General features: G+C 67.1%; 1 protein-coding gene across 2 annotated transcripts; it reads right to left on the bottom strand.

The window, feature by feature from the left end:
- Nucleotides 1-2712: 2712 nt before the first annotated feature.
- On the bottom strand, nucleotides 2713-22843 carry ABCA2 (ATP binding cassette subfamily A member 2). Of its 2 annotated transcripts, XM_060013731.1 has the most exons (48): nucleotides 22698-22843; nucleotides 18958-19051; nucleotides 17855-17966; nucleotides 17610-17773; nucleotides 17188-17315; nucleotides 16947-17057; nucleotides 16420-16638; nucleotides 15769-16139; nucleotides 15346-15505; nucleotides 14376-14504; nucleotides 14119-14286; nucleotides 13951-14047; nucleotides 13627-13800; nucleotides 13456-13558; nucleotides 13263-13377; nucleotides 12503-12693; nucleotides 12253-12403; nucleotides 11974-12178; nucleotides 11693-11857; nucleotides 11425-11605; nucleotides 11114-11326; nucleotides 10831-11027; nucleotides 10561-10743; nucleotides 10221-10405; nucleotides 9646-9766; nucleotides 9143-9379; nucleotides 8858-9064; nucleotides 8503-8605; nucleotides 8082-8401; nucleotides 7796-8009; nucleotides 7600-7705; nucleotides 7390-7501; nucleotides 7253-7313; nucleotides 6997-7171; nucleotides 6745-6860; nucleotides 6513-6660; nucleotides 6288-6411; nucleotides 6033-6165; nucleotides 5775-5892; nucleotides 5482-5660; nucleotides 5256-5397; nucleotides 5052-5186; nucleotides 4772-4875; nucleotides 4596-4688; nucleotides 4393-4495; nucleotides 4159-4296; nucleotides 3878-4084; nucleotides 2713-3462 (listed from the first exon to the last, which is right to left on the bottom strand). In XM_060013731.1, exons 1-48 carry the CDS (start codon nucleotides 22761-22763, stop codon nucleotides 3427-3429), a joined length of 7314 nt encoding a protein of 2437 aa, XP_059869714.1. In that variant the 5' UTR covers nucleotides 22764-22843; the 3' UTR covers nucleotides 2713-3426. The 2 variants fall into 2 exon arrangements, with proteins under 2 accessions (XP_059869714.1, XP_059869715.1); XM_060013732.1 differs by lacking the exon at nucleotides 7253-7313 and having other exon boundaries at nucleotides 7386-7501.
- Between the last annotated feature and the right edge of the window lie 569 nt (nucleotides 22844-23412).

Raw genomic sequence — 23412 nt, 5'->3', positions numbered from 1 at the left:
AGGGTGTGACCGTGGAGAACTGAGTGCTGGGAGCTGGACCGGGGCGCCACGGCTTGGGGGGCGGAGTGGTGGAGGAGGCCAGTGCACTGGCAGTCGGGGTGCCGACCTCGGAGGGGGCAGCTCTGGAGCAGGGCCGCCCCCACCGTGAGCCCAACAGCCCTCCCTGCAGTGGACACCCCCCACCCCCCCGCACCCCCCCACCCCCCCCACCTGTGAGGGTTCCCAGCCCAGAAAGCCGAGGAGCGGGAGGGAGATGAAGAGCCCGGCCACAGCCTGTTTCGGCCACAGCCTGTTTCCGCATCTGCCGACCAGGGCACTACAGGAGTGATAAATCCTTGGGGGGGGCGCCCCCCTCCCACGTACTGACCTCCGTTAGATACAGCCCCCCCACCCCCACCCAGGGCAGGGCCCACATTCCAAACGTGCCCGAGGGGGACGGCCCGGCCGACCCCACACCCCTGCCCCTCCGTTGTGGGCTCAGGGCGGGTTTCTCCCTGCTCTTAACCTTTAAAAGAGAGAACGTTTGGGGTTAGAAGCCACAATCTTCTGAGCCATGGGGACCTCGCCCCCCCACCCCCGCTCCACCTCCCCACCCTGGACTGGAAGGAGGCCAGAGGAGGCTGGGGGAGTGGGCAGCCTCACAGGTGTGCGCCTGCCGGCCCGCCCCGATAAGGGCCACTCACCGGACTCCCCACACTGGGGCCCAGCGCCTGGGGGGGGAGGGGGGCTTAGGGAGGAGCCATCGTGGGGCAGCGCCACCTGGTGGCAGCAGTGGGATATGCACGGCGCCTTCCACTCCAAGCCCAGGGCCTCGTTCCCCCGTCAAGGCTCCCAGCCCGACAGACCCTCTCCGGAAGCAACAGTGGTCAGCGCTCCTGGCAGAGGGCCCCTGAGCCTGGGGCTGACCTCGACATACTGTGGAGTTGGGGCCTGGGCCTCCGGACCACCTGCCACCACCATGGGGCTGCCCTCAACAACTGGGCGGTCTCCTGGCTCCCTTCCTGCTTCCCTGCCACCCTGGAGAAGGGCCGAGGCCCCTCCACACCTGCGCCTGTTCGCCAGACGCCCTGTGTGTAAAGGCAGCCTTATGCGTCCGTTAGAAAAATGGTGGCATGGACAAATGAACACGCGGTGCAGAAAAAAGGAAATAAAACACCAACAGAACACATGACTGTGTTCCGTTGTACACGTATTCCAAGAACAAATGAGACCGACATGCATACGGTTTGTGGTTACAACGGGCAGAAATGTGGCAACCACGTTCTTGGCAAGCGTGGGGGAAACACACTCTGGGGGCGTCCCTGGTAAACACCTGCCACCGAGTCGTCCCCATAAGTACACGAGGGACAAACGGGTGTGCAGTCCCCCGGGGTGTGGCAGAGTCCCGGTGCGTCCACAGGGGCGGACGGAGGAGGTGGGTCTCACTAGCCTGAGATTTACTAGTGTTACAGGCTGAACTGTGTCCCCTCCAAATTCAGATGAAGTCCTCCTCCCCAAGCCCCCACCCCTCAGAACGTGACCATATCTGGAGAGGGGGTCTTCACAGAAGTAATCAAGTTAAGATGAGGTCATTACGATGGGCCCTAACCCAACATGGCTGTGTCCTTATAAAAACGGGAGGGACTTCCCTGGTGGTCCAGCGGTTAAGAATCTGCCTTCCAAAGGAGGGGACCTGGGTTCAATCCCTGGTCGGGGAACTAAGATCCCACATGCTATGGGACAACTAAGCCTGCGCGCCACAACTACTAAGCATGCAGGCCACAACTAGAGAGAAGCCCACGCACCGCAACGAAGATCCCGAATACCGCAACTAAGACTCGACACAGCCAAAAATACATGTTTTTAAAATATATACATACATATAGAAAAGGGGGAGATGTGGACACACACACACAGGGAGAGAGCCCTGTGTGAAGGTGGAGGCAGAGATGGGGGTGACGCTTCCAAAGCCAGAGGCCCCAAAGAAAACCACCAGCACCTGGGAGGGCAGGGAGCAGACCGTCCCTCACAGCCTCGGGAGGCTCCACCCTGCCGACACCTCGATCTTGGGCCCCCAGACGGCGAGAGTAAACGTCCGGTGTTTAAGGCGCCGCGGTTATGGTACTTCGTTATGGCAGCCCTAGCAAACCAGGCCAAGTGGGAGAGAGAAACCCAGCAAACTGAAAAACCACCCACTAGTGTATGTCACTCGGAGCCTATGCTTGTGTGTATCCTGCAGGCTGACCTCTGACGAGCACAAACACAGACATTCCATTTGTGTTTTCTATCCACTTGCATTGTATGAAATTTCTACCATGTTTCGAAGTTTTTAAAGAAGTGAGAACAAACCTGTGGTCACCAACATTAACCAGACCACAACCTACCCCAGCCACTTGCACTGTCCCTAAGCAACCCTCCCCGCCGTCCCTGCCACATGCACAGAGCAGCCCCCCGAGGGCCCTCGGGGGCTGCCCGCCCTCCTCCTTTCACAGTCCCTGCGGGGCAGGCTCGGCCTGGCCCGAGGTCCCAGGGCTGCTGTCCTCAACCTCATCCCTGTGCTGGAAACTCTTCTCTCCTGAGCCCCGGCCTGCAGGGGGAGGAGCCCACCCCTCCTCCAGGCTGACCCAGTCACCCTCCCCCACCCTGAGCCTGGCCTACGGGGCAGGGGCTGTACCTTGGCATCCAGTGCGCCCACCTTCACCCCACACCCCACCCTACACACGCAAGCTGGCGTGAACTTTTCTGTTTATTTATTTAAAACAAACATCTGTGCACTCCGTACGGGTCTGGCTCCCGGGTGGGCGGGCAGGGGGCCAAGCTGGGTGGGAGAGCAATGGCAGCTGGAGGGGGTGGGGAGGGGGTCCGGCCCCTCACCGGGCCGGTGGGGCCAGCTTCCCCATTTCTGCTACCCGGCCCACTGCCCCGTGGCGGCCCCCTCCCCGGCCCACGACAACGGCTCCCTGTGGGAAACCAGGGTGACGAGGCTCGTCCCGAAGCAGAATGAACAGGCGCCTTGGGTGGGACCTAGCCCCGCCCCCCAGTCCCAGGCTGGCAGCAGCCACCATCCAAACTGGGTGTAAGAGAACCGCCCGTTCAGGAGGGCAGGGGTCGCCAGGAGAAGTCGGGCGGTGCCTGGCAGCCCGGGTCACCCCGTGGCCCTGGGGGTGGTAGGCAGAGCTGGGCAGGGGCGAGGGGCTGGCCAGACCCCAAGGCTTTAAGGCAGAGCAGGGTGAGGGTGTGCGCAGCCCGGGGCCGGGCCAGCCTTTGGCACAATGAGGGGAGGGCGGCGCGATGGCCGAGGAGGGCGGGGCTGGAGGGGCCTGAAGCCCTTGGTCCTGGACCTCCCACTCCAGGGCCTTGGCGGGCGGGCACTGGGGGCACAGGGTGGGACCTCAGCCACCGCCCGACTTCCGTTCCCACAGCGTGACCTTGACCCAGCTCCGGCGGTCAGCAGAGCGTGTCCGTGTTGAAGGAGAGCTGGGCCTGGGGGACAGGGACAGGCCTGGTCGGGCGTCTGGCCCCACGCCTGCCCCAGGCTGGCCCGCACGCAGGCTCTGCCACCTCTGTCCGCCCTGAGCTTCCTCTCAGTGGTCAGCTCCCCACGTGGCCTGCCTCTGCCAGGCCGGTGGCCGCTGTCCCCAGGCTCTGCTCCCCCCACCTCCGCTCTGTCTCTGAAATGCCCTCCGTTTCCAAGCTGTGCTGGGATCTGTGTGGGTCTGTCTTCTCTGCCTGTGCCCAGGCCTCCTGTGTCCACTACAGTCCTGAGCACCAGGCGGGTCCCTCTGTTCCCGTGAGCTCAGGACAGCAGGGGCCCCGGGGCCACCCCCCAGCCCCACCCCCACCCCGAGCCTGGGCTCTCTGGCCAGCTTGGCTGCCCTGACTCTAGGACCCTGCTCACCCTCTCCTCCTCGAAGCTGATGAGGCCCTCGTCCTCCGTGTCCAGGTCCTCGGGCTCGTCGGCCACGAGCGCCCGCAGCTCAGTGGTGGGGGGCCGAGGCCGGAAAAGGCTGAGTAGGCGGCCCAGCGGGGACTGCAGCGCCGAGGGGGGCTCTGCCTCCTGCGGCTCCAGGTTGTCGCTCTGCTTCTTGGCGAAGTTCACGAACACCTGGTGGGCAGGGACAAGGGGGTGGGTGGGGGCCCGCCCAGGGGGGCCCGGCGGCCCCGGCCCAGGGCACTCACGTTGTCCAGGGTGGTCTGGCTGACTGAGTAGTCCTCGAGGCCCAGCACGCCCACCACCTGCTCCATCTTGCTGAACACCTGCGCCAGCGAGATGTGCTCCGACTTGAGCTGGTACTGCACCTTTGTGTGGTGCCGCTCCTGGCGGGGCACAGTGGTCAGAGGCCGCTCGGGCAGTGCCGCCCCGCCCCGCCCCTCGCCCCGGGGCCCCGCCCCTCGCCCCGGGGCCCCGCCCACCTTGAGCACGGCCTCCGGGAAGTTCCTGCTGAAGAACCGCACCACGTCCTTCACGTTCTGGCTGCCCTTGGTCCTCACTGTGATCATGTAGCCGTCCCCGAACCTGCGGGACAGGCCCTTGGCCCCAGCCCGGCCGCCAGGGGAGCCCAGCCTCCGCCTGCCGCGGCCCACAGCCCACCGTCCCTGCCGCCCCCGCTGCTCACCGGTTCTTCAGATGCTGGATGCTGCCCAGACAGCGCAGGCGCCCGTTCACCATGATGGCCAGCCGCGTGCACAGCGCCTCGCACTCCTCCATGCTGAGGGCGAGACGCACAGGCTGGCACGGGAGGTGGGGAGGGCCCGATGTGTGGGGGCGGGGGGGGGGCGGGGGCGAGCGGACCTGTGCGAAGTGAGCACCACCGAGCGCCCTGTCTTGATGAGGTCCAAAATGAGGTTCCAGAGGAAGCGCCGAGCCTTAGGGTCCATGCCTGTGGTGGGCTCGTCCTGGGGGTGGTGCCAGGCTCAGCTGCTGGACCCGTTCACCCCAGCTAGCCCCACCAGCTGCTTCCTGCCCGGCCCCCCAGGAAGACAAAGGCGGGGCGCTTGACCCCCATCCCACCCCCGGGCCCCCCACAAAGACAAAGCCGGGGCACTGGACCCCCATCCCACCCCGGGCTCACCAGGAAGATGAATGCAGGGTACCCGATGAGGGCAATGGCTGTCGACAGCTTCCGCTTGTTGCCTCCGCTGTAGGTACCGGCAGGCTTGTCCGCGTACTTGGTCAGCTCCAGCTTCTCCAGGGCCCACTTCACCACCTGGGAGGGAGAACGACGTCAGGGGCCCTCGCTACACACCAGCCCCCTCCCCCGCCGGGCGACCCTCACCCGGGCCTCATCCTTCCAGGGGATGCCGCGGAGCCGCGTGTACAGCTGCAGGTGCTCCCGGGCCGTGAGCTCATCGAACAGGGCGTCGAACTGTGGGCAGTAGCCCAGGCTCTGCTGCACCTGGAGCAGCTCCTTGAGCACGCTGAGGACACAGCGCCGTCAGCACGGGTCACTGCCGTCGCCCCGCCCACCCAGACACCCGCCCGCCCACACCCGTGCCCCGCACCTGTGCCCGTTGACAAAGGCCTCGCCCCCCGTCGTGCTCTCGTCGCCCGTCAGCATCTTGAAGGTGCTGGTCTTGCCCGCGCCGTTGACGCCCAGAAGGCCAAAGCACTCGCCAGGACGCACGCCCAGGCACAGGCGGTCCACAGCCAGGATGCGCCCGAGCTTCCGCGACTTGTACACCTGTCAGAGGTGAGTGGGCGGCCCACTCAGCGGGGCAGGCGGGCCGCCGCCCGGCCGGACTCCACCTGGGCCCCACCCTACCCCGAGCCCCGCCCCCACCCGCCCAGGGCCCACCTTGGTCAGGTTCTCGATTTTGACCATGTCGTTGTCAGCGTCGCCCCGCAGCACTCGCTGCCGCTCGCTGGCCACGTCCACGTCGTCCTCCACGGGCTTTGTCGACACGGGCATGCGCCTGGGAGGACACGAGGGCATGGCCGGGACCCCCGCCATCGCCCAGCGCTTGCCCCACCGCGGCCACGGCGGGAAGGAGGGCGGCGCCCAGCCTGGCCCCACCCCTCCGCCCCGCGAGTCGCCCGGCGCGCCCCCACTCACTGCGGCTGCCGCAGGAAGTTAAACTGGCACATGATGGTGAGGAGGAAGCCCACGAAGCCCTCGACCGCCATGGCCACCAGGCCCCTGGTGACAATGTCCCACTCGAACGGGGACTTCATCTTGTCAAACTGGCCTGTGGGGCAGCTGGTTCAGGGCTGGGCCTGGGGCCTCAGGAGCCCCCATTCGCCCCCAGGCCCGGAAGCCCCTCAGCCTCCCCGCCCAGGGGCGCACGCTGTCGCCCCCTGCCGGCCTCACCGATCTTGGCGTAGTACTCGTTGATGTACTCGTTGTAGGCCATCTCCATGAGTCCGTGGCCCAGGTTGTAGTTGGGGAAGATGAGGAAGCAGCTTTTCAGGTAACTGTTGACAACCTTCAGGTCCTGGAGGGTCACGGGGGTCAGGGCACAGTCTCAGCCCCGTCGCACCGCCATCCCATCACCCCAGCGCCCCTCCATCCCATCACCCCGCCGCCCCGCCCCACCTTGTCATGCTCAAAGAGCTGCAGTAGGAAGGTGGCCACGGTGGCCGTGATGCCGATGAAAAGGTTGATGACGATAAGAAACACATAGGCCGAGCTGGGGACCTCGAACCAGAAGGAGGCCGGGTACATGATGGGGGTGATGGACCACCTGCGGGTGGCAGGCGGGCGGAGGTCACTGGGCGGCCCGAGCCTGCCCTGCGCCCACTCCCCCCGCCTGCCCACTCCCCCTTACCCGTAGAGCAGGAAGAGGGAGAGCACGGCGGGGAAGTTGGTGGGTGACGTGTAGGCCGGCAAGTCAAACACAAATAGGATGATGACACAGCAGGTGGCCGGGACCAGGTAGTTGAGCTGCCAGAGCAGGGGTGGCAGGTGAGGGGCCAGGGAGGGGGTGAGGCCCGGGGGCGGGGGTGGGGGGCCCGGGGGCAGAACCGGGGGCCCAGCAGGGGACGGGGGGGACGGGACAGCCAGGGGTCTGGGGGCACACCATGTCCCACACGTAGTTAGCCAGCCAGTAGATGACAGGGTTACAGCCGCTGACAAACTGCAGGTGCTTGGCCTTGGTGGCCTTCTCAGCCACCAGGAAGACCACGAAGCTGGCCGGCACGAAGGACATGGCCACGATGATGAAGATGGCGATGACCACATCCGTGCCCTGCAGCCTGGGGGCGAGGCGGCCCTCAGCCCTGCGCGGCACGCAGTCCCACAGCGGCGCCCCCCACCCCGCCCGCCCCCGCACCTACAGGTAGTCCAGGGAGAGGCTAGCGCTCGTCTTGTTCATGGGGTGGTTGGTGACGGTGATGCCTGCGGCACAGGGAGGGCAGCCTCAGGGGCCTGCTCTGCGCCCGGCCTGGCCCACCCCCCGCCCCAGCTCACCCACCATAGGCCGCAGGGCTGCCCTTGCTCTTGGGCAAGTTGGCACGCAGGATGGCATTGTTGAGGCTGTTGAGGTAGGTGGGCATGCTGTGGTAGCCCTTGTTGTTGTAGAAAACCTGCGGGGAGTACACAGAGACCCCGAGAGCCACGTCGGTCCCTGCAGACCTCGGGCGAGGGCCAGAAGGGCCGGGGCCCGGGGCCAAGCGGCGCTCACCTGGGCTGCCCGCCGCACCGCGATCCTCCGCACCATGGCCGGGGCCCGGGCGCCAAACGAGGCTGGGATGGACTTCTGGACGTTGCCGAAGGTGATGGCCCCGTACCTGGGCAGCAAGCCGAGGACCGGTGAGCCAGGCGGGAGATGGGTGTCCGCTCCTCGCCCACGGCCAGCGCGCCCCTCCCGCCTGGCTCACCGGTGCAGCCGGAAGCGGTCGGAGGTAAAGAGCAGGTACTCAGAGACATTGTGGCCGGTGATGTCGGTCAGGATGTCACCCGTGACCACCCGCATCTGGGGCGGGTGCCCGCCCACACTGCCGGGACAGGAGAAGCCGGTGCCCTGCCCAGAGCAGGTGCAGCGGACGGGCTCCCGCACCAGGCGTGGCAGGGAGGGTGCCGACGTCCAGTTCTCTGTGGGCACAGCGGGCAGAGTCAGCCCAGCCCGTGCTGCCCCGAGCCCCAGGCATCCCCACCAGCCGGTACCTGGCGAGGAGGTGGGCAGCAGGGAGGTGTTCCAGGCCTGCGGCGGGTCCTCATCCAGGGACACGGGGGAGTCAGACGGGGCAGGCGAGGGTGGGGGCGGCACAAAGTTGGACAGCGGCAGCCCCTGCGTGAAGGACTCGAGGCACATGCTGTCGAAGAACCGCGTGGCCAGCAGGCGCGACTCACCACTGCTCAGGTTCAGCGTGGGCCCCAGCGAGCCGTTAGCCGGAGACTTGAGCACACACGTGGCGCCCACGCCTGACGGCAGCCGGAAGGTGCTCACCAGCTGCTGGGGTCCGGCGTCGGGGGACAGCCGCAATCTGAGAGAGCACAGAGCCAGTCTGGGTTCGGGGACAGGACCCCCCCTCCCAGCTCTCGCACCGGCCCCCACCCCGCAGGGCAGCCTGTCCCACGGCCTCACCGGTACTCCCGGCGCTCCTCGTTGGCATAGGGGATGAAGTTGCCGCGGGGCTGGGTGTAGTTGTGGTACTGGGAGGGAGACAGGACCAGCGGGGGCAGGTCGCCTGGTGGGGTGCATGGGGAAGCCTGAGCAGGTTTCTATGGCCTGCCAGCATCCCCTAGGCCCAGGTCCCCTCTTCCCAATACCCACAGGGCCCAAGCTTGGGGTCTGGACCCCAAGGAGGCAGGAATCCCAGATGAGCCTAGGAGCATGCCCACCAGCCTCAGGCGCAGCGCCCAGGCCCAGAGCAAGTGCGGGTTCCCCACATGGCTCCCGAGCAGGGCAGACGTCCTGATGCCTGGCCGGGCAGCCATACCGATCTCTGGGACGGAGAGTGCCACCGTCATAGCCACGCAGACAAAGAAGGCAGGTAGCAGGATCTGAGAGGACAGCGCCTTGGAGTTGCGTCGAGCACAGTGGAAGCGCTTCACCAGGAGCCCGTGGAACTGGCGCACCTTCAGCCACCAGCCCTCCAGCTTGCGGCTGCCCTGGCCGACCCGCAAGAGGGTCTCCGCCTCGGCCTCTGCACGGGAGGGGCTGCTGAGCAGGGGGCCCTAACCACCCTCCAGGGACCCTGCGGCCCCACCCAGACGCCGCCCACCTTGCAAGCTGACGTTGTCGGGGTCCTGCAAGTTGTCACAGAGGGGGCGGTAGTCGCCACAGACATCGGTGTAGCCGGCCCCCTCGTCACCACGGGCAGAGCCCACCGAGGACGCAGACTGCAGCGACACCTGTGACTGTGCCAGCTCTGCGCACCGGGCCAGGTTGCCAGCGTGACCCTCCCTCGACAATGAGTCCACGGCCCCAGGCAGCACGTCTTTCCTGGACTCTTTCACGTCTGCAGCGGCAGAGAAGCCACGGAAGGGGATATGGGGCTCAAGGCTGCCTGCCACCTGCAGGCCCGTCCAGGACCCCAGCCTCCACACTCACCTACCCACGGAGGGGCCCAGACCCAGTCTGACCCTGGGGAGATCTGGATCCTTATTCCCACCTAAGACCCTTGGCCCCCACAGACAGAGGAAGAGTGAGGCCCAAGTCCGGACCTGGTGGAGTAGGCTGGTGGGGGCAGGGGCAGAGCTGGTCAGCCGCTCTGGAGCCTCTCACCTGCCTCGCTGTTCTCCAGCGACTGGTCCTCCTCCGATACCTTAAGGAACACCTCCTCCAGTGTCGTGTCCATCAGCCCAAAGCTGCTCAGGTGCAGGGCATCCAGACTGCGCTCCAGGTGCTGTGAAAGAGCTAGGTGAGGCCCACCTCAGGGTGGGAGGGGGGACCGCACAGGGAGGGTTGGGCCCACCTCCCCTCCAGCCCCGCCTCCTCCACTGGCCCCGACCCGGAGCCCAGCCCCGCCTCCTCCAACAGTCCCACCTCCCCTTCAGCCCCGCCTCCTCCACTGGCCACGCCCCTGATCCCAGCCCCGCCTCCTCCAACAGTCCCACCTCCCCTTCAGCCCCGCCTCCTCCACTGGCCCCACCCCTGATCCCAGCCCCACCTCCTCCAGCAGTCCCACCTCACCCTGCAGCCCCACCTCTGCTGGCCTTGCCCCCGAGCCCTACCCCAGCTCCACCTCCTCTACCAGCCCCACCTCCTCTGCTGAACACACCTCCTGGGCAGCTCCACCTCCTACACTGACCTCTCCCCTGAGCCCCAACCCCTCCACCAGCCCAGCCCCACCCCCACACCTGAAAGAGGCGCTCAAAGGCTCCCTTCTTGGCGGCCTCGCTGGGCAGGATGTAAGAGAGCTCGGTGCTGGTGTCCGAGACCAGCAGGCAGGAGGCCACATGTTTGCGGATGAACTGGGAAACCTGGGGCTCGGAGCAGCTGCTCAGCTGGGCCCGACCTGGGGGGCTGGCTGTCAGCCCTGGCTCTGCGAGGGTAGGGAAGGCTTCACTCAGGGGCTGGCGGAGAGTGTGAGCCAGGCCCAACCAGCACCCTGGGCCCACTGGGGCAATGGTGAGGGCCCAGCCCCTCCACCTCACTGGTCTTGGGAAGGGGTCCGGGGTAGGCAGCCTCAGCACAGACCTTGGGGGTCCCCGGGCTCGGCAGGCCGCTTGACCAGCGTGAGGCGGTAGCCATCCCCGTAAGCACCCTTGAGAAACAGCGGGGAGCCACAGCACTTGAGCTTCCCGTGGGAGATGATGGCAATGCGATCCCCAAGCAGGTCGGCCTCGTCCATGTGGTGGGTGGACAGGAGGATGGTGCGGCCTGCGGGAGGTCAGGATTGGGGTCGGGGCGGGCGGCCGGGCAGGGCTGGGCAGGGGGCTGCTCACACCCACCCCGCGCCCCGCCCACCTGGCTTGTACTTCAGGATGAGGTCCCAGATGGCGCGGCGTGCGTAGGGGTCCACGCCGGCCGTGGGCTCATCCAGGATGATGGCACGGGAGCCGCCCACAAAGGCGATGGCCACGGAGAGCTTGCGTTTCATGCCGCCGGACAGCGTCTGCACCAGCGAGTGCCGCTTGTTGGAGAGCTCCAGGTCCTCGATCATCCTGAGAGCAGGACAGGAGGGTCGGACCAGCCCTCGGGAACCGGTGCCTCTGCCCGCAGCCTCGCCTCCCACCCGAGCCCCACCCACTTGTCCATCTCCTTGCGGATCTCCCCCTGGGCCATGCTCTTGAGCCTCGAGTAGAACCAGAGGTGCTCCTCCACCGTGAGCCGGTCGAAGAGCACGTTGTGCTGGGGACACATGCCCAGGTTCTTGCGGATCTCGTCCATCTCCGTGCGAATGTCGTGCCCGTAGATGGTGGCCGAACCCGATGTCGGTGGGAACAGGCCGGTGAGGATAGACCTGGGCGGGGAGGTGGGGTCATGGCCCCCACCTCCTGCAGGGAGCCCTCCCTGCCGCCCGCTCCGTCAGGAACTCCGGGCCGACCCCCACACACTCACATGGTAGTGGTCTTGCCAGCCCCGTTGTGGCCCAGGAAGGACACCACCTGGTTCTCGTAGAGGTTTAGGCTCAGCCTGTTCAAGGCCAGCTTCTTGTCGTTCTTGTAGACCTTGGTGAGCTTGTCCACGCAGACCACCAGCGGCAGGTGGGTGGGCTCCTCCTCCATGCCCCGCGTCTCCTCTGCACCAGGGCCGAGGGTCAGCGCCAGGGCTGCCTCCGGCCGCTGAAGCTCAGCCACTGCCCGTCCCCGCCCTGGTGCCCGCTCACCCAAGCGCCGGCTCTCCATGGCACAGGCCTGGTCCTCCTCCATGACGCTGAGGCGCGGCGCGCGAGCCCACGGCCAGCTCCACTCCCACGCTTCCGTCCGCCCGCTGCCCAGCCAGTAGGACTTCTGCAGTGGGAAGTACCAGGGCCGGGGCAGCCCGTACATGCCTATGGGGTAGAGGGGAGGCTGACCCAGGGTCTGGGGTCACTGTCAACCCCAGGCCATGGGTCCCCCTAGAGACAGCCTCCTCCTCCCCTCCCCCACCCCTCCCAAGGGCTGGCACCTGGGTGCACGGCCTCGATGTACCACGTGAGCACACCGTAGACGACTGCGTCTGCCATCAGCATGGTGACAGCCAAGAGCAGGTTGAAGTCGTCCCCTTCCACGGGCGACTGGCTGAACGTGTGCCACTGGATACCCACGCCCGCCACCTCGTACAGGGCGAAGTACTTGGAGCCCAGGCCGAAGGCTGTCGTGGACATCAGGGACTGAGGAGACGGCGGTGTCAGTGGGGGAGAGGAGGCTGGACACCCCCACCCCGGCCCACCCCCACGACCCTCACCGCGATGCACTTCTCGAAGGCGGTGATCTTGTCGTGGGCCACCTCCTCGCGGATCGCCACGTACATGTAGGGCACGTAGCTCAGGAAGTAGATGATGCCGCCACAGGCCGAGGCCAGCTTGGCCTTGGAGTACAGCACGGACACCAGGAAACTGGGGGCACGCAGGGCCACGGCTGTCAGCCACACCTGAACGCGCGGAGCCACCCTCGACGCCCACCCTGCAGCCCGCTGCCAGCCACACAGCGCTCACCAGAACATGATGGTGGCCACGGCGTAGACGGCCAGGAAGAGCCAGATGATGACCACGTGGCTGTGCATGAGGACCTGGCCGTACTTGAGGATGGCGGTCAGCGCCGTCACTGAGATGGAGAGCTGCACAAAGCCCGTGATGAACCAGGCCACCCAGTGCACGGCATTGTTCAGGCCCATGGTCTTCATCACCTGTGGGCAGGCGGGCAGGCATGAGACCTTGGGACAGGGGCACCAGGAAGGAACACCCTGCCCCTGCCTTGCCAGCCCAGGTCCGGGGAGGGAGGGCTGCCCACAGCTACCCCCCTCACCTGTAGTCCTCCCCCTTCTCTAACCTCTATCTTTTTTTTTTTTTTTTTTTTTTTTGTGCGGTACGCGGGCCTCTCACTGTTGTGGCCTCTCCCGTTGCGGAGCACAGGCTCCGGACGCGCAGGCCCAGCGGCCATGGCTCACGGGCCCAGCCGCTCCGCGGCATGTGGGATCTTCCTGGACCGGGGCACGAACCCGTGTCCCCTGCATCGGCAGGCAGACTCTCAACCACTGCACCACCAGGGAAGCCCTAACCTCTATCTTTATCGCCCCCATTCCCCACCTCCATCCCTCCCCTCTTCTCCCCTCCCCCATCTCCCCCTCCATCCCTCCCCTCTTCTCCCCTCCCCCATCTCCCCCTCCATCTTCCCCTCTTCTCCCCTCCCCCATCTCCCCCCTCCATCCCTCCCCTCTTCTCCCTCTCCTTCATCTCTTCCGCTCCAACCCCGCACCTCCTTCAGCCGATGCTCCTTCTCTGCCACAATGTGCTGGATGGTCATGGCCACGGAGTAGACCCAGGAAATCACCATGCAGAGCGGCATCATGTGCTCGATGACAAACAGAAAGCTGGGGAGGGGGAGGGGAGGGGCGTGAAGGTGGGGCTCCACGCCAGCCCCGGGCACCCAGCACTCGGTCCACACTCACTCGTCCCGTGTGTAGCAGGGGTAGGGGAACATCTGCACGTAGTTGCCTGGCTCCACCACGTCGTGGCCCACGAAGGTGTCAATGATGGCGCGCTCCATCATGTCTGCGGTGGGGGGCAGCGGTCAGCGGAGGCCGCGCCCTGCCCCCCGTGGCCCCAGGGCCGGCCCTCACCCTGGATCCAGACGAAGCCATACAGGAAGTAGAAGCGGCCGCCGGTGTTGGGCCCCGGCCGCCAGTAGGCCCTGCGGATCTCGTTGGTTTTCTCAGTGAAGCTGGAGTTCTGGCGGATCTTGTAGTGCACGTGGGGTGGCAGGGAGCCATCCTTGCGGGTCTGGAAGATCACGCCTGGGACGGGACGAGGGGCGGGGCCGAGGAAGGGGATGGGTGAGGGGCAGGGCCGAGGACCGGGCGTCAAGGGGTGTGGGGCTGGGAGGGACTAGGGGAGGGGGGAGGCAGAGAAGCAGGGGCCGGGACCTGCCCAGGGGACTGGCTCACTGGCAAACACGGTGACGTTGTCCTGGTAAGCCTGGTTGAGGGTGTAGTTGACGATGCTCTCCTCGTCGGGAAAACCCTTGAAGATGTCCACACTCACCTGCGGGGAGGGAAGGGGCATCCTCAGAGCCGACCCCAGGCACCAGCAGACCGCGGGGCTCGCCCACCCACCTTGGACATGAACTGGATCCAGCCGCAGGCCGCATTGTCGATGGTGTCCAGCTGCTGCAGGAGGACCGAGCCATTGGGCAGGGAGAAGTTGTCCTGGCGCAGGGCAGGCGGCAGCTCCTCTGGCGACAGGCTCAGTGCCTCCGGGTGCAGCCGCAGCTCTGCCACATACTGGGGGGTGAGGGAGGCCAGTTCAGAGGGTGGCCTGAGGACAGAGTGGGCTCCGTGCCACCCCCACCCCAGCCCAGCACCCCCAGCACCTGCTGCAGCCAGCGCAGGTGTTGCTGCAGCCGGCCCTGCTCCAGGTAGCTGCGGATCTCAGCTGAGATGTTGAGCCAGACCTGGGCGTAGTGAGTCACGTTGCCTACAAGGGCGAAGGTCTCGTTGGCCTGCAGAGGGTGAGGGCAGAGCATGGGGCTCATTCAAGGACCCCGGCCAGCAAGGGGATTCTCACTCCTTGCCTCCCCCCATGGCTGGGGGCCAGCCACTGGCCAGTCCCCACCAAGCACTAATCTTGGTCTGGCCAGATTCTACCTGGAAGCTCCAAGCCCTCCCCCTCCAGGCCTCTCTTCAGCGCCTCCGCTGAAAGCCCCTCTGCCCAGCTACCAGAGAAGCACGGCCTCCGGTCCCCCCCCCGACAAATACCTTCCCTGCTCCTTTGGGGGACCGCTCCACGCATCTCTTGGGCAGCCCTGACACTTGGTCCTCGTCCTCCCCCGTGGTCATCCTAGGGACCCCCTCCACAGCCTCTCCCTTTCCTGGGCCATTTCCAGCCCTGGTTTCTACTTTTTCCAGACAGGAGCTCTACCCTGGGATGGCCACCGACACTGTGCCCTCAGCTGGCCCCAAACCACCCAGCTGCCCCGCCCAAATCTCACCCACTGGATGCTGCTCTGGACGGTTTCTGCAAGCGGCCCCTCCTCTATCCTCACCAGCACTGCCCGGCCCTGACCATGTCCAGCCAGGCCAGGACCCTGCACCACACCAGCCATCCAGTGCCTCCCCAAGGCAGCCTCCAAAATGTCCTGCCTACAGGTCCCCTCACCCACAGAGCCTAGCCGGAGCTGGAGAGCCAGGGCCGCACCCCTCCCGTGCCCATTCTACGAACCACACCACCTGCCCCCTTCTGCTCAGGGGACCCCGGCCTGCAGAACCCTCTGCTCAGCTCCTCCAGTTCCTGTTCCAGACGACACACGCAGACCAAGTGCATCACACGGCGGACACGCGCACCTTGAGGATGACGCGATCTGCCTCGGAGCCCGCTGGCGCGTACAGGACCTTGGGGTTGCTGGTCATGAGGTGCACGAGGAGGCCCAGGTTCCGCTGCTCCTTGCTCGTGAAGCCCAGGGAGCTCATGTTGCCCCTCCGCAGCGCCTCGGGCTCGATGGTGCTGGGGCGGGTGGCGGGTGAGACCTCAGGGTGGAGTGGGGCGTTGGCAGGGAGGGGCGTGGGGCGGGGCTTCAGGGTGGAGCGGGGCGTTGGCAGGGAGGGGCGTGGGGCGGGGCTTCAGAGCAGGTCCAAATGTCAATTGACGGAGGTGGAGTGGGGGCAGTGGACCAAGCCCAGGGAGGGGGCGTCAGGAGCAGGCCTGGGGTCGGGCCCCGCCCCCACTTGTCTTCCCCCTACCCTCACCTTCTCCTGCCACCCACCTACCGGTTGTTGCCACACAGGATGGGCTGCAGGCCCGCCCAGAGCTGCACAAAGGCTGAGCACTGGCCCTGCAGCACGTCCGAGGAGGAGGCCGGGGCTGCAGCGGACGGGGCACCCTCCTCGGACGTGGTGTTGGAGCCCACGCCTGCCCCAGCCCCGGTGCCGTTGGCCGCCCCGCCAGGGCCGTTGGCTGGGGGCCCAGGAGGCCGGCCCGTGCAGGCACCCTGAGGCAGCAGCAGGGCCAGGGCCGAGAGGACATCCACATCCTGCAGAACCTTTTGGGCGTCCAACAGGTCTTCCAGCAGCGCCTGCAGCCGCCGGGGAGGGGCTGGCTGCGGCTGCGGGGCGGAGCCGTTGGGGGCATCCAGGCCCAGCTGAGGGGAAACGGGGCAAGTGGGGAAACACAGGCCCAGGGAAGGGAACAGCATCTGGGGGCTGATCTGCAGATGGATGATGAGGTCAGGGTAGACTAAGGAGGACACCCTCCGGGGACACGAGGTGGGAGGAGGGGAGCAGGCTGGGGGGCAGGGGGCGCAAGGCACAGCATTTACAGGGCCGCAGGCGCACCCGTGCACAGCCTCAGGCCCAGGAGTGCCGTGACGCCGTGGAGCCCTGGCAGCAGACCTGTGGGCCAGCTGGCGGGCAGGGCCTCACCTGCTGGGCAATCTTGGCCACATCCAGTTGGTTCCGGAGCTCAGCGGCCAGCCCAGAAAAGCGCTGGGCACGCACTGCAGCCTGACCCCTGCAGATGGCGTCCCGGTAGCCCTGCAGCGCTGTCTCCTGACCCGGGGGCACCGTGAGGATCCGGCCCAACTCCCTGGAGCCTGGCGTGCAGGTGAGCTGCTCCAGGAGGGCAGGGGTCAACAACAGCTCCTGGGGCAGGGTGCGGGGGAACAGCTGAAAAGGAGCCCCAACCAAGAGGAAACCAAGGGCCTGGCCCAAGATGGGGACCCTGCCCCACCCACTGTGCCAGGTCTGAGACCACCCAGGTTCTGCAACAATAGGTTGGGGGGGGCGGGCGGGTAGGGACGGAGACACATCACCATCCCCTCCCCGTGCCAACCACAAACTCCTGGGGACTCTCCCTCACCCCTAAGGGGCCCCTATCTTACCCACCCAAGCAGAGACACCCACCCAGAAGCAGGCAACGTGTCTCCCATCCCACTAAAAGTCCCCCTCACCTCCATTCGGAATAGGGGATTGCTGCCCTGGTGGCTCCAGGGCTCCGGATCCCTGGGGATGCCTGACCCCGCATCCAGGGCAGGTGAAGAACCAAAAAGCAGGCGATACACCTAGAGCGCGCGGGGGTCACGGCTCAGGCTGGGGGCGCAGGCTGGCGGCCCTGCATTTCCCACCCGAGACCAGGGGAGGGCAGAGCGGAGAGGCCAGGGCCGGGAGCGTCCCCGGAAGCAGACGCCTCACCTCAGGCAGGTCCACCTGGGCGGCCAGGAGAGCCTGGGCCGTGCCATCAGGCAGCGACAGGTTCTGCGTCAGGAAACGCCAGAGCTCCCGTGGGTCCCTGACCGCCGAGTCCAGAGAGAAGGAGGACACTGGACAGGTAGAAGGATGGGGCTGAAGGCCAGCCCTGCCTGGGGCCGACGTGCCCCGGACAGCCTCAGAGCTGAGCTCCCGGCATCACAGCTTGGTCACAGTGGCGGGCGGCGCGCCAGGCCCCAAGCACGTGCACCCTGAGAACTCAGAGCTAGCGTGTAGATAGCAGGGCCCGAGGCACACGCAAGCCCAGGGCAGGAAGCGAATGAGCTGGGCCTCAAACCCAGCTGACACTAGAGCTCGGGGCTTGGCCGCCTGCAGCAGACGCACTGCCCCACCCACCCAGGGCGCACCTGCAGGTCGGTCAAGGTGGCTCTCCCAGGTGTCCAGGCCAGATCTGAGGGCCTCCAGGTGCTGGCGCAGCGCCTCGAGTTCCGAGCCCAGGCTGGGCCTCGCGGGGTCAAACAGGTTGCCCTCCTCCACCACGCGGTTGAGACGCTCCAACAGCTGCGTGACCCTGCACCACCACCACTGGATGTCATCCGCAGGTCGCCTAGGCCTGGGATGGGGGGCAGCCGAGGTCCGAGGGGGCACTCACGTGGAGTTGGCGTACTGAAGGAAGCCAAACTCGTCCCGCTGGCCATCCGGGCACAGCGACTGCATGACGGGCAGGATGCCGGCAGAGGTGAGGGGGGCTGCCGTGTAGAAGGCTGGGGGGCGGGCAGGTGAGAGGGCCCAGGGCGGGGCCGGGGGGGAGAGAGGGACAATCAAGAAGGGGGAGGGAGACAGGCCGAGAAAAGAGATTTAGAGAAAGTCAGGAAGGAAAAGCAGCTTCAGGCAGCAGACAAGAAACAGAGGACCAAGAGTTCTAGTGCAAATGACCCAGCAGGTCAGAGGTCAAAGGGCATCTCACCATCCCTTCCCGACAACTCCCGGAGCGCCCCCCTTCCCTCGGCCAGTCAAGGCCAAAATGCTCTGACGCCTTTCCCGAGGATTCAGATGCGGCACTGCCCACAGGGCCCAGGGGAGCACGGGGGCCCCTCCTGGGCAGCGACCTCTGACCTCTCTGGCCAGCTGGTTAGCAGAGTGAATGCAGGAGCCCACAAGGGTCTGAGTGGAGAGTGGCCAGGCACCCCAGCCCAGCAAGGCGGGGCCAGGCAACCCCACAGACAGAGGGTTGACCCCGAGGAGCTTGACCTGGGAGCCACTGTGGTCCAGGGGCCTCCACCCTTGACCTCCCCCCACCCCCACCCACCGAGAGCCAGCCGCTCCTGACAGCGGGCAGGGGGCCCTGCAGGACCCAGCTGGCCAGGAGGGGCTGTTAATGCAAGCGAGCGGGCGGGGGAGGGCTCAAGCCGCACCAGGAGGCCCCGCAGGGCTCCCGTGGCTGCCGCCCGGGCCAGCCAGGAGGCGGCGGCCGCGCACTTACAGACTGCATGCAGGCCCGGGAGGAGGACAGAGACCGTGCGGGGGAGGGGCAGAACAGAACAGAGGAGAACAGTGAGAAACGGGCACCTCGGTCACCTCGCAGCCGCGTGGCCAGCCACGTCCTCCGGCCCGGCCAGCAGGCATGGCCAGGGCCCGCGCCGGGGGACGGGCACTCAGACTGCACCGAGACGTGCGTGTGTGCTGCAGTGAGGGCCTGCCCTCCCCGCCCACCCGGCTGTGCCCGGGCCCCTCCCCTCCCCCCAGGCCCCTCACCTTCCTTCACAGAGATGGTCGGCTTCTTCTGCCGAAGCCCCAGCAGGATGAAGAAGAGGACGAGAGGGATGAAAATCTCGAAGGCCAGGACCCACTGGGAAGGGCAGGCTGAGTGAGCCACTGTGCGGGGCAGCCCGGCCCCCCACGCCACCTGCCCAGCGCTGGGCAGGACAAAGCCAAACCCTCCTCTCCCTACCAGACACACGCCACCCTCCCCGCAGGGCCAGCCCAGCCCAGCCCGGACCCTCCATGCTCCCCCAGGGGCCACAGAAGGTCACGCCAGGCCCCCCCAGGGCCACAGAGATCACGGCCCCTTCTTTCCAGGACCTCTTTGAAGAGTGAGAGGGTCAGCGTCATCCGGCTCAAGCAAATCAGGTCTCCCACCCCCAGCCCAGATTCTGCTTGTCACACTGAAGGCCAGCAGAGACAAATCAGCCAGCTTGTGGTCCACTCTGACCCTTGTGTCTGCCCAGCTCATCTTCTCTCCCATCCGCAGGGGCACCTGGGCAAGATCTCGGAGGCAGTCTCTGGACTGGCCTGCAGCTCCCACACTCCCCCAGGGTCAGCCCTCCTTCCCGCCACTGTGGCGCCGTCACACCCCCACACAAGGGCCTAGGCGGGGAGGCCTGGCTGTAGCCCAGGGCCCTGAGCCTCCCAGAGGACCTGCTCAGGGGTCTGACAGCCCCCAGTCCCTGAGGCACAGGTCCCTCCTTCTGCCCCGGCCCCTCTCCGTCACCCCAGGTGACTCAGGCGGGCGCGGTGGCCCTGCCTGCCTGGGGCATCAGCTCAGGGCTCCCAGGGCAGCTCCTGCCACTCCAGGCTGGGTACCAAGGTGAGCCCTGCTGGGACCTGCTCGGAGTGGCAAAGAAGTACCAGGGGCCCAGGGGCCCAGACTTCTCTCTGTCTCACCTGGAAAACGGAAGGACTTTGCCATTCTTACCTCCACCTCTCCTGGCTCGGGCAGGGAGGAGTGCAAGGGGGAGGAGGACCTCGGGCCGGCTGCTCTTTGGGGGACCACCCCCAACCCTTCCCAGAGGCACCAGGGTTGCTTCACCCTCACCCCCCACCCCAAACAGACTTCAGAGCCCCCAGTGAGTGGCGCTCCCTCTGGCCCAGGGCCCGAGCCCGGTGCCCCAGGGCAGGGGCAGCTGCTGCCCTGTTTACTGGGCTTTGACAATAGAGCTCTGTGGTCTGGAACACCCCGCTGTGTGTCTGCGCCCCACGCCCGCGCCAGCCCGCGCCAGCCTCCACCCCCACCCGGAGCCAGGATCCAGCCCAGGGCCAGCCAAGGAGGCATCGTGGACTGAGAGGCGCCTGCCACACGCACGCAGCGCGAGGGTGGCTGTGTGCAAGCGGCATGCGGGAGGCCAGGGTCATGGCCGCGGGGCCAGCCCCAGCCGCACCCGCCCTGCCACCAGGCACCTCCACCAGTAACTGCAGCAACAGGCCTCGCTGCCTCCTCATTGCTATAGCAACGGCCGCGCACGTGCTGCTGGGAGGAGGGAGGCCTGCTTGGCGGGCGGGCGGCCAGAAGGGCATCTGGTTACGGCAGGCAGTACAGGTTCAGCCCCACCTGGGCGCCCCACCCAGCGGCCTGCAAGGTGGTCAAACCCCTGTTCCTGGAGACCAGCCTGCCACCCCATGCTGTCCCACTCCGGGCCCCCTCCTCCTGCGTCAAGGGGAGAATAGGTGAGGCCTGAGGATGGAGGTGCTGCCCCCCACTCCAGGGACTTGGTGACATTGACCTGGTCCCCCCACCAGGAGTAGCCTATGGCCCCAGAGTAGAACGAGGTCCAGCTAAGAGGGCACAGGCCACACTGACAGATGGAGAAACCGAGGCACAGAGCTTGGGAAGAGGGAGCAAGCAGGGCACAGAGATCCTTGGTTTCTACTCCCCAGACCAAGCTTTCCACAGGACACACGCCCCCCTCAGCGAGGCACACAGCACGCAGGGTACAACCTCTGCCAGCCGAGCCCAGGGGTCCGAGTGTGAAGCCCAAGACCCTCCCAGGAAAGTGGGGGACTGTGCCCGACATCTAGCCAGCCCCAGCCCATGGCGTGGGCCCGGCAAGGCCTCAGCCACCCTGGAGGAGGAATTTCTGGTTTGCTGTGGCCACAGACCGAGAACCTCCAGATGCCTAACCGTGCCCTGGAGTGCCGCGGGGCAGGGGCAAGGAAGGTTCTGGGGGAGGTCCAACCTGGCACGCGGGAGCTACTCCTGGGTGTAGGTCAGTGGGCACCTCCCACCTGCTTGTCAGGTACCCAACGAGCCACTGCTCCCTTCCCCGAGCCTCGGGGTCCCCAGTGGATGCTGGGGCCGTCATTGGAGCCTCTGCTCCCAGCCCCTGGGGGTCCCTCCTGCCAAGAACTCTGGGGCTGACACTACTGCATGCCCATGTCCCAATCCCCCTTCATCCCCGGATCCTGCCCTGCTGTCACCAGTGACCCAAAACCTGAGGTGGAGGAAGGTGCGCCAGAGGCTGCCCGAGGCTGCAGGCCTGATCATGGAGCCCAGTGCCAGCCAGCCCCGGGCGCCCCGGGCAGGGAGTGTACACAGCCCTGGCTCCCTGCCAGGGCCAGGTGCCCAGGGGAATCCTGCCAGGCCCCGGCGACGATGGCCACCCTGCCCAGCTGCAGGCCAGGGTTTCCCACTGTGCACTTCAAAACCCCTCTCAAGGAGGAACCCAGGCAGGAGCTGGTCAGCCCAAGGGGTCCCGGGGCCAGGGGGAACAGGAGCCTCCCAGACCCCAGACGGGCAAGAGGATGCCTCCGCCTCAGGCTCCATCTCCAGACCCTGACCTGCTCTGGGCCCCATCCTGGAAAATCCCCAGGGCCCAGTCAGGAACCCGAGCTGCCCAGGCCTCTCTGGTGTGTGTGGCTGCTGCCGGTTGGGCAGGCCAGCAGGAGATGCCCCTGTCCTTCCCAGGGCCCGAGCAGTGACGGTCGGCATGATGACATCCATGATGATCCCACCCCAGCACCGCCCCTCACCGGGGCTTCTGCCCCTGACAGCTGCTGTGCCCTGCAACCTCAGGCACAGGGCAGAGAGCAGGGGTGGTCACAGCTCCAAACAGCACGACCCAGTCCCCAGAGGAGGTTGGGTGGGGGAGATCAGAGAGTGGATCAGCTTCAGGGAGGATGGCCCCAAAGGACAAAAGGATGCAGGGACTCAGGCTGCCTGAGGCTGGCACAGCAAGGACACTGCCGGTGGTGAGAAAGCAGGAGCAAGGGCCAGTGGATGTGGGCGGGGGAGGGGGGAGGAGAGGTGCCTGCCCAAGGACAGAGGGCTGCTGCACGGAGGGGAGGGGCAGGGTCCCTGCAGGGGCGCCAGGGGGCTGGGCCCAGGGACCACAGAGCCTCTGAGCTGGACCCATACACCCAGCCAGCCCTCTGCCCCGGGAAGCAGAGCCTCTCAAGACCCCAGGGTCCCAGGGCCACCTCCCACCCCCGAAGCTGGCCCCGGAGAGTGCGTTGTGGAGGACGCCCGCTCCGTGACTCATCCGAGCACCACGAATGTCAGCGGACGCGGGCGGCGGGCCGGGCACTGCCGACCCCCCTCCCCGGAGGCCGGAGCGCGGGCAGGGGCGGGGGGGGGGGTGGTCTCCGGCCCTCCGCCCCGCCTGCCCGGGGTCCGCGCGTGCCCGGCCGGGCCGCCGCACGTGCTCGCGGGGAGCGCGCCGCTGGCCCCGGTGCGCGCAGCCTCCCGCTTCCGCAGGCCCGCGGCGCGCGGGGTCGCTCACCGGGCTCCGGCGCTTCAGCGTCACGTTCTTCCAGAGCAGCAGCTGCAGCTGGTGCAGGAAGCCCATGGCGGGGCCGCGCTCCGGCCGCCTCCGCGCCGCGGCCCGCTCCTCTGCGCGCCCCGCCGCCCGCCGCCCGCCGCGCCGCTCGGCATCGCCCGCGCGGGGCGGCGTCTCGGGCGTCCCGGACCGGTTCGGCGCTGGCTCCGCCCCGGCGGCCGCGGCGACAGCCGCTCGTGCCCGCCCCCCGCCTGCGCCGCCCCCGCTTAAAGGGGCCGCCCGGTGCCCGCCGCTCGGGCCCCCCCGCCCGCCCCCGTCCGGGCCGTTCCTGGAGCTCTGACCCGCCAGGAATGGCTTTCTGGTCGCCCCCCACCTCGCTAGGCGTTGAAGTGACGCGCCCAAGAGCCCACATCTAAACCAAGACCCCCGACTCACTCCCTTCCAGGGCGCTCTTCTCCCAGGGGCGCCAGGCCTGTGAGCAGCGCCCCACCCCCTTGAAACCCTCCTCCCACAGAGGCACCCCAAGGTCGTCACTGGCCCTGGCCGAGGGCGCCCTGAGGGGATGCTGGGAGCGGTCGTCCCCCACCAGGTCCCCACCTCCGCCTTGCCCTCCCCGCAGAAGGGCTGATGGCAGGAATTTCATCTGGACCTGAGAGACAGGTCCCAGTGCCCAGGGCACTTGGGGCCTGGAGGGAGGCAGCCGCCCACACCTGGGGAG

The sequence above is a fragment of the Delphinus delphis genome, chromosome 6 (genome assembly GCF_949987515.2).
Source record: "Delphinus delphis chromosome 6, mDelDel1.2, whole genome shotgun sequence".
Lineage (NCBI taxonomy): Eukaryota > Metazoa > Chordata > Mammalia > Artiodactyla > Delphinidae > Delphinus > Delphinus delphis.
The sequence above is the reverse complement of the archived record's forward strand: the minus strand, read 5'-3'. Positions and strand labels throughout refer to the sequence as shown.